The 9,700-nt window shown below is 43.2% G+C and overlaps 1 protein-coding gene across 2 annotated transcripts; it reads right to left on the bottom strand.

Annotated features, from left to right (window-relative positions):
- Positions 1-202: 202 nt before the first annotated feature.
- hnrnpub (heterogeneous nuclear ribonucleoprotein Ub) lies at positions 203-9,230 on the bottom strand. 2 transcript variants are annotated; one of them, XM_042390704.1, is made up of 14 exons: positions 8,564-9,230; positions 6,895-7,009; positions 4,676-4,755; positions 4,320-4,459; positions 4,108-4,207; positions 3,255-3,367; positions 2,731-2,994; positions 2,513-2,632; positions 2,273-2,401; positions 2,010-2,178; positions 1,579-1,860; positions 1,173-1,444; positions 874-1,011; positions 203-572 (listed from the first exon to the last, which is right to left on the bottom strand). In XM_042390704.1, the coding sequence occupies exons 1-14, from the start codon at positions 9,030-9,032 to the stop codon at positions 522-524; spliced, it is 2,442 nt and encodes an 813-aa protein (XP_042246638.1). In that variant the 5' UTR covers positions 9,033-9,230; the 3' UTR covers positions 203-521. The 2 variants fall into 2 exon arrangements, with proteins under 2 accessions (XP_042246638.1, XP_042246639.1); XM_042390705.1 differs by lacking the exon at positions 8,564-9,230 and adding an exon at positions 7,553-8,516.
- Between the last annotated feature and the right edge of the window lie 470 nt (positions 9,231-9,700).

The raw sequence follows: 9,700 nt of genomic DNA, 5'->3' as shown, positions 1-9,700 counted from the left end.
AAAAAAGAAAGAAAAAGCACAGATAAAATGCACAACCCTGAAAAAAAAAAAAAAAAAAAAAAAAAAAAAAAAAATCTCTTAACATCTGCCAGACTGGCAAAATGTTTCTGGTTCCTGATATTACAAACATTAGATTTTTTTTTTTTTTTTTAAAAGCACGTCATTTAAAAGTGGTGAAAAAAAAAGGATAATATACAACAAAAGAGAAAAAAAAACAACAACAGATGATTGAATGACACTGAACCCACGTTGCACATGTGTGTATAGATATATATAAAGCTTCGATTACACTCAGGATGCCTGGTCTCCTCTCTGACGTGGAATGTTGTTTCTCCATATCGCTTTAGTCTCTGTTGGTTGGTGGGTTTTTAAATTTTTTTTTTCTCTTTTTTTTTTTAAAAAGTGGGTTCTAGGAAAACAAAAACAAAAACAAAAAAAATCAAAAAACAGCGGGGTGGAGGGATGTTCCGTGGCTAGTGGTGGGTCTCAGTGTCGGCCACCAGTCCGTTAGAACAAGTGTCTTAATAATATCCAGGCTGATACTGCTGGCTCCACGGCTTCTGGTTCCAGAACTGCACGGGACACACAAGACATGCATAAGTTGACTTTGTGTTTATACTTAACAAGTTTTCAGATGATCTACCTTCAATATATTTTGCTTCTGTCAAAGTTATATTGCTCCAAAATACAGTTAAAAGCAGAACTAATGTAAAAGTTTTCCCCTTGTCGTTGCATTCAGAGATGCTCTGACATCAAAGGCAAAACTCAAGAGTTTATAGCCTGTAAACTTATATTGTGACAGTGCAGAAAATCCACATCTTAAATTTTAGTGTGACATGCAAGTAGAGACATTTTTCCAGCAGCAGCATTTACCCCTTGCTGCCAGCTCTGGTTGAAGGCTTGGGCCTTGTCCATGCCGTTCCTGTTGCCAAAGTTGCCGCTATTCCTGTTGTTACCATAGTTGCCGTTCTTGTTGCCAAAGTTGCCACGGTTACCGCCTCTCTGCTGAAACTGTAGGTGCAGAAAGGCAAGTAAAAAAGATGACCATGCACTATTTCTGTCCATTGAGTTTACATCAGATTATTAAAACGTGACTGAATATATGTAGGTTTTAGACAGAAAACCAGTTCAAACGGGAGAACAGGATGTAAAGGCATCATTGTCAAACCCACCTGGTTGGGATGTCCCCTGTTTCCACCACGGCTCATGTTGCCTCCACCTCCTCTGCTCATGTTCCCCCTGTTCATTGGGCCGCCTCTGTTCATGTGTCCTCCTCTGGGGCCCATGTTACCCCTCATTGGTCCGCCCCTGGGGGATCCACCCAGGCTGGGAATGGGGCCGCCACCCCGGTTGAAGTTGCCACGGTTGGGGAAACCTCCTCTGAACGCTGGGGGAGGCAGGAAGCCACGAGGGGGGCGGTTGAAGCCACCGCGGGGGCCGGGGGCTGCAGACAGACCAGATATAGCATAAATTAAGATTGAACAGCCCTTTACCACAAGCCAGGCGGAGCACGCTCTAGCGCCGATGTGCCGTTCAGAGCTGTAATCATGTGTTCCCATGACTTCCTTCCAAACCTACCTCCTCTAAAGTTGCCTCTGTTCTGGAAGCCTCCACGGCCACCGCCTCTCTGTCCAAGTCCACCGCCGCGGCCGAACTGGTTCTTGCCTCCCCGGCCGCCGCCACGGATGCCGCCGCCTCTTTTTGGCGTTGTGCTTCCCTGGTTGGGCTTCTTCTCAGCGGGCAGAGCCGTCTTGCTTTCCTCTTTGTACTGTTCCAGCAGCTTGGCAGCGTCGTCCTTCTGAGTCTCGGCGAAGATGACCTCATTGAAGCTCTCTCCCTCCTCGGGCAGAGAGAAGAAGCCTGCGAGAGAAGGAAAACAAAACCAGAACATTAATGTTGAAAACAGACAACCACATCTGGGGAAAAACTACATTCACGTATCCTCAAATAAGTCTTTGCTGTGTTAAGAACCAGTGACAAAGGGTTTTACATCTCTAAGATCTTTTTACCTTTCATTTTGAGGACAGCATGCTCAGGCACTTCTTTGCCATCACTCTCAACCTTCTTCTGGACTCTCTCCTTGAAATCATCATCAGAGGGAAGGACCACCACAGCCTTACGCTGGAAGCCTGCAAACAAGCACATCTTCCTCTTCTGGCCGGGGGCAGACAAGTTAGTCTGGAGGGAGGAGAAAGATAGCTCAGTTATACTGTGATTTAATATAGTTTATTTCACATATGTCATATCTGTATCATGCTGGTAAGTCACTTACATGATCGAGGATGTAGTTTCTCTTCTTGCGGGCAGCGATCTCAATGAACTTTCCCAAGAAAAGAGGTGCTCTCTGGGAGATGGCAGTCAGTTTTGTGATGTCCTTTGACTGGCGTTTCAGGCTGTTGATCTGTATTATGAATGAAATTGGATAAAAAGAATAAGACAGATTGTCAAGATTTCTCAAGGCTACTGAATGTAACAGCTATTATAAACACCACACAGCTGTATCACAACTGACCATCATCTTGTCCACAATGGTGTCACTGCCCAAGATGTAGTATTTGCCGGGGTTCTCCTGGACATGGTTCTTCACCCATGTAGTCTTCCCTGAGCCTGGCAGGCCGACCATCACTATGATCTATGCAACACGAAAAGAAAGAAGTCAAGACCATTGAAAAAGTTCACAAAAAGAAGTGCATGATGATTAAAAGAATATCTGAACATGACTGTGCTTACCTCGCAGTCAGCCTTGGTCTGTGGCCCCTTGAGCCCTCGGACTCTGTCATCCACTGGGATCTGCTGCAGGAAGGTGTAGCCCTGGGGCTGAGGGAAGTACGGAGTCTCCATCTGGCCAAAGTTGAACTCTACGGCGCAGTTGTGGCAGATGACGTGGGGGAAAAGAGCCTGGCCGTTCAGGGAGTCCTTGCTGACCTGGAAAGCGACAGCTGGCTCCCCACCGTTCTTGGAGAAGGACAACACCAGGTCCTCACCCTCAAAGTCCTGAGCAAAGAAAGATGCAGTTAGTTTTTGTGCTAAAAAACTGGAAATTAATTGAGAAACCTTATTTATTTTCATCTACTTGCACTTCATTTTCAATATAAAGAAAGGTTGCAGTTCATTGTCAGTTTGTAGTTGTTGTCACGCTTATTTTACAGAGAATAACTGGTTCCCTCATATTTAAGTTATCTCTGAATACATGCTTTAGGGCATTTTAAATTCTAAGCTAAATACAAATATCACTTAATCCAACTATGTCTTACAATAAGGCAGCAGATGACATCATTCTCCTCATAGGTTTCTCCAAAGTCCTCAGTTACACAGTTGGTGGTCTTCTTACCCTTCCCTGAGTACGCATAAGAATGCTCCTCCTCACCTAAACAATAATGGGAGAACACATTAACTGACAAATGCATAGTGACAGTTAACAGATGGTGATGATATTTCTGAATTACAACATCATGTCCCAATCACTTGGACTGTAATGGTGTGTGAATCATCCGTGTTGGCAGTAGGCCAGTTACCGTTACCATGATGCAGCCAGAACTGAAACTACTTCACATTAAATGTGTCATGCTGCTTATGAACCACTAGAGGGATCTCAGGACAGACTGGCTTTCAAAAAAAAAAAGGGAGGATGACACCAGCCTCAGTGTTTAATGTGAACTAATGTGGCTGTTCTTCAATGCAAATATGCACCCGTTGCAGTTTGGTTTGTCCAAGTTTTAATACAAAGGTTCACTTTCTTGCGGACATTAAATGAATGGAGCGCACTGTTGAGTCAAGAAACTGTGCAGTGTTTGGAATGAATGAATTATAGCAAATGGCTGCGTTGGCTTGGCCATCATCAAAGAGGCAATGATACCCCATTAATGTGTCAGTCCTTAGACCAAAAAAAGTCTCCTTAAAAAAAAAACCCTCGTTTTAACACTGAACATCTGCATGTGTGATGTGACCAAGTATGAATCATTCTGGCGAACGCTGCCATGGGTTGATGGAAAGTCACTGTTGGACGCAACACTTCATACCAAGACATTAAATGCCTGAATGAAAACTGACAATAATACTGTTACAGAGACAAACTGTAGAGCTAAAGCAAGTATAAGAGACACTGACCAAGCAGCAGCGTGCCGGTAGCCAGGGACCAGCCGACCTGCACGTCATGGATGTCCATGTTCTTACTGGAAATGTGCTTCACTGGAATCTTTTCTGTAATCTGTTGACATTAAGCAAAAACACATGAAGTGAAATGAATTCTTTGAGAATGACTAACATGTTTACTCATACAGTAAACTTATTAATGCAGTTAATCCTCGTTGTTATTGTACCTTCATCTCAAAGCAGGCTTTGCCTTTGTTCACACCATAAGTGGCCTTGCCTCCGGACCAGAGGTAAGCAAAACTCTCCATTGTGAGAGATGAGGCGCTGTAACGGTCCCGTGACACCTTAAAGTGCAGGTCGCAATTGTCTAAAGAAAAAAGGAAAAAAAAGACACTCAATAACTGTATCCATGCAAATATATCCATAACAATGTGAATATCAATATGTAGGTGTAATTTACGTTATTGTTAGTTGTCATTTAACTCTTTTTGGACCTTGAATACAATTAACCTGGATAAATTGTAAAGAAAAGAAAAGAAAAAAAATCCATTGGTGTAGTCATTTGTCACATTAAACCACTTACAGGTATCCAGGCAGACTTTTGTGTCATCAAACTCCTCATCCTCTTCCTCCAGGGGTGGCACAGGAGACTTAAATGAGGCCCTGAAAAGAGAGCACATGCAGTCAATTGGAGGATTCACATCATTTCAGCTGCATGGGTACCACTTGCTGAAAAAAAAAAAGAAATATAAGGGGGGGGGGGGGAGAAGTAGGAAGACAGACTAGGGGAAACAATACAAAAAAAATAAACTGTAAAATTGGGCAAGCGAGCCTCCAAACTTTCTGGATAGTCAGCTTTATTGTGGGCCTTGGCAAACAACACTTACCTTGCAGTATCCAGTGAAATCTAAAATGTGAGAGATACACAGAAAAACAGCACCTCCGCTAGCCTCAGCATGCAAGGCTATCCATTGGTTAAAAAGTGATAATCAAACAGACCTCTCCCCTTTCAGATCAACGTGTGTTTATGGTCTCCAGGACTGCTGTGGGGTCAGTCGAATAGCGATAGTGGGTGTAGTTATATTTAACTTCCAGTATGTGGAATTCTAAATTAAAAAGGTCATGACTATCTCACACTGTACTGTGTAACTATATATCTATGCAGTACAAGTTGGCATGTTTAGCTGCCTGAAATGAGCAATCAGTGTACATAGAGCCACAGCAACTTACCAACTCTGTAGCTTGAGTTTAGGTACTTAAGTCTCTTGTGGGAAGTTTAAAAGGAACTAGTGAAATGTTAAGATTAAAAAAAAATAAATAAATAAAAAAAAGTTATATATATATGTTTAAAGCACTGTGCCACCTGAGGCAGTCCAGTGGAATAGTGAAATTATTCAGTAGAAAGAAACAGACTGTGGGTTCATCACCCCCATTCTCATCTGCAGCAGTATTTACATCTCCCCAAGTCAAAAGACATCTGTCATGATATTTGTCCTCTAACAGCCTTGAGTGTTGTACAAATGGCTGCTGTGGGGAGATTTATGGTGGCTCTGTAGAACATTCTGTCTTAACTGGAGCATATGGTCAGTGCAGCCAGCCAGCGGGTCACACATACTGGCTGACGCTCTACAGGCCTGTGGCTGCCCAGGGGCCAACGATTTCACATAGGGTAGATTAATGCGGTGAAGTATTATAGGGGGGGAAAAAAATGCGGTAATAGGAAAAACTGGACTTTCACTTGGAAATGAAAGGACGCTTTCAAAAAAAAAAAAAAAAAAATTCTTGGCTTTCAGGAGAAAAAAAAAAAAACTTGAAAAAGAGGCAGCAATACTATCTTGTTCCAACACTTGTGAAGAATCCAAGGCTTTTCCAAAAAATTAAAAAAAAAAAAAAAAGGAAAAAAAAAGCGATGCCCTCAAAAAAAGTGATCCCATTTCCTGCCAGCTGATCCTTAAACTGTTAACAGCGCAATGAAAACAAAACACTGACCAAGAAGTAGGTACATGTATGCACACACACACACGCACGCACACTCACATGCACACCATGCATGATGTCACCGGCACAGGGGTAGAAAAAGAGCCTTGTAAAACACACACACACGCACGCAAGCACACACACTATGATGACATACACGCAAGACATGATACATGAGACAGAAATAGCATTTTGACGTCATACAACCAGTGAAATTAAAAACAAAACGAAAAGTAAAAATAAAAAAAAATAAAAAAAATAGACCATTGCGAGGCAAAACGATGGACGGTCAATAGCGAGTTCCTCCGTGGACGTTCCAAAACACTTTGGGAATTTTGCTATGTCCTTGTGTGCTACCCTGCAGCAATGGACCCCTCCTTCCACGCCTCTCAGCTATTCCTCCCCACCCTCCCTCCCTCCATTGAAAAGTGCACATCTGCTACTTTCCTCTGGGTTCTCTTTGAGCAGCCTTGATTCACCTTGAGGACACAACCGGCTTTTCCAAAACAATAAGTGGCATGAGGAACAGATGTGAAAATTCATAGAGACTTGATAGATGCACTTCTGCTACAGAATGCAGTCCTTAAAGACAATGTGAGTGGGCACTGTAAAAGGTAAATGGTAAGGTTCTTTAAGTAGACAGGGATGACCCTCAAAACATGTGTGAAAAGTAGGGTTATTAATAAATGGTATAATACTTGAAAATGAGGGTTTTCCTCTTGCTAGTTATAGGTGCATTGGCACTTAAAGCCAATACAGTTCAACAAAGCTATGGATGGCACTTCAGGGATGCTGAAGGCCATTTTTGCTCTGTCCCATCCTTACCAGCTGTATTTGTTCTCTTCAATAAATTCAAAGTAGCCCCTTCCATGTTCCTCCCGGCGTCTCTTAACACCCTTCTTATTCTTCTGATCAGCATTCGTGTCTTTGTCCGCATCCCCTTTGAAAATAGAACAAACATATAGAATGAGGTGCTCCTTTTTGTGTGAGAGAGAGGTCGGACTGGCAGTGGGGTTCTGGCCCACAAAGCCCGTTCATTAGTTACATAGTGTCGACCATATTTATCAATAATAAAAAAAGGTAACTAAGAGGTAACACCTCATGAGTACACTTAAAAATACAATACAATCATACTCCATAAATTGTAACAGCTGTAATGACCAGATAGTAATTACAATGTAAGCTGGTCCAAATGAACAGTGAACAGTGTTTGCTGGGGCTGGGGGAAGAAAACAAGTCTCTGCAAAAATAATGGGGACATTAACCCTGCAATATAGGGCTTAGAATATATTGTTTTCAATAGGATTCAGAAATAAGTTTAATTAATTATGGGGCAAGTTTACTGTTGACTGGGACAAATGCATCATGCAAGGAAATGGAAAACCTACCAAGAACTGCACTGACCCCCTCCCCCTCCCCTTTCCATATCTTACCCTGTGTTACCTAAATGACTGGTTGTAAGTGCATATTTTCTATTGCTCACCTGGCGACATGAGTGTTTTTATTCAAACCACAGACAAACTAACCACGTGCTAGCTAGACAAGCAAGTTCAGCGCCTGCACAATCTTCCGCACCGCTTTACGTGAGCTGGTTCAGAGGTTCCCGGCCCTTATAAAGTCAACTACACTTCTATGTACACACACACGCAGTAGGTCACTGTCACTCCGTGTGTAGACCTTTAGCCCCAAGAAATTGGAAATGATACATTAAAATTGTATTTCTTTTTGAATTGCCAAATTGTCTCTTTTAGGCGTCGGTAGTAGCAGCGCACCAGTGACTGTAGGACACTCTTCAATCACTGCAGTAATTATTTCCGACATTTCCCCTTATGCCAATTTTTTAGTGTGACTAGTATAACTAACTTTAAAGTATAACTAGCTAACAAATAACTTTCTTGGCGCACCTCCAACCGACCATTCGTAGCCAGACTTCAACATGGGAACCACTGAACTAGCCGACCAGCTAGCTAGCACCACAGACAAAGAAAATGACGTTAGCTGGCGAGCTAACATGCTAACCAGGCGCAACGAAAAGCCGTAACGTTGCATGAAGTAATCTACATGAATCGGTTATTCTCTACTTCCTTCACATGGAAACTGTAGCTAACGACATCCAGCAATGAAATAACTGTTCCTATGGTAACGCTAGTGGACTGGACTGTCGAATCTTAACGTTATAAAACGATTAACCGGTGCTAACGTTAATGTAGCTGGCCGGCTAACTCACGGTTTCGGTTTGTGGCTAAAGCTAGCCTAGTAAGGTCACGCCATGGCTGTATTATAAGATCTTCCGATCTTATTATACATCCATGGGTCACGCTATCTAGCGCTATCTTAGCTCATGGACGCTCTGTTGTGTGGTAACGCAGTCAGGTTAAAGTGACTCCCCGCCGGCTCCCTCCCGCGGCAGCATTAACGTTAAATATCAAAAACCGACACCCAGCCACAGTCCATCCAGCCAGTCACATTTTCATAACCACTCCGGTTGACTCACCCTCAGCAGCCTGCTCCACGGGCTCACCATCCTCCGTGTCTATTTTCTCCATGTCATCCACGTCTCCCTTGAGCATGGGATCCATCTCGTCGTCTTCATCCGCGTCCTCTTCCCCTTCACCCATCTCTTCGTCTTCGGCAGCGCCATCACCGTCGCCCCCGTTCTCAGGCTCCTCTTCCTCCTCTTCTTCCTCCTCCTCCTCCTCGTTGTTGGCCTCCATGCTCTCCTCTACCGGGCCCTCGCCCTCTTCTTCCTCTCCCATGCCCTCTTGGTCGGCGGCCTGTCCGAAACTTCCGTCCGCTGCAGCCTCTTGATCCAGCGGGGAGTCTCCGGCAAGGGCCTCCTCGTCCAGCGCGGCCTGCAGGCGGTCCATCAACTCGGCCTTCAGCCCCTTGTCCGAAAGATTACGCTTTTTCAGCTCGTCCTTCAGCTCGTTCACTTTCAGCTTTTTGACGTTAATTGAGCTCATCGTGAATGTGTGACGACAAAATGTATTAAATAAAAGTCACAAATACGACGACAAATAAATAACTGGACGCCCTTTGTTAACGGATGAAGCTCAAAACTGCGCCAAATGGCACCCGCTGTCCGACCAATCTTTTACCGGCAAAAGAGCCTGCGGTGTGGGGGAGGAGGATGACGTCTCCTACCGTAATTACTCACACAGCAGCGCAGCGCAGCTTATATAGCCCGCCGACCATCTGTCGCTGCCGTAATCACACAAAACAAATGCTCTGTTGTGGAAACGTTGGACAAAATGTGGAGGAAACATATTTATCACAAAGAAAACACACGATAACATTCTTTATTTGCAAAAAAGAAAGAAGCATAACATAATATGGCATAATCTGGCCCCCAATTAAAAGAGCCCCAAACAGCTATAGATTTATTATGATGTTTAGATATGAAAAACATTGAATTATGTTACTATTCTTTCTAATTGTCCCCCGAAATGACTTAAAAAGGCCCCCAAGGCACTTAAAAAATATGCAACTGTATACTTCTACTTCAACTTAAGAGGAAAACATTGTACCGCTAATAATTTTCTGACAAATAAATGTTACTGGTTATGTTGCAGATTCGGATTTTATTCACAAAATATAACCAATAAAAACATGATGCATTATTATTCATTAA

Source organism: Thunnus maccoyii, chromosome 17, assembly GCF_910596095.1.
Source record: "Thunnus maccoyii chromosome 17, fThuMac1.1, whole genome shotgun sequence".
In the NCBI taxonomy this organism is placed as follows: Eukaryota; Metazoa; Chordata; class Actinopteri; order Scombriformes; family Scombridae; genus Thunnus; species Thunnus maccoyii.
Note: the sequence above shows the minus strand (reverse complement) of the source record. Positions and strands in the feature narration are given on the sequence as shown.

Excerpts from the sequence above, each read along its gene's own strand:
- hnrnpub (XM_042390704.1), bottom strand. The coding sequence starts at position 9,032 with ATGAGCTCAATTAACGTCAAAAAGCTGAAAGTGAACGAGCTGAAGGAC. Across the intron at positions 4,460-4,675 it reads AAAAGTCTGCCTGGATACCT|ACAATTGCGACCTGCACTTT; the intron begins GTAAGTGGTTTA and ends TTTTTTCTTTAG. Across the intron at positions 2,995-3,254 it reads ATGTCATCTGCTGCCTTATT|GACTTTGAGGGTGAGGACCT; the intron begins GTAAGACATAGT and ends TTCTTTGCTCAG.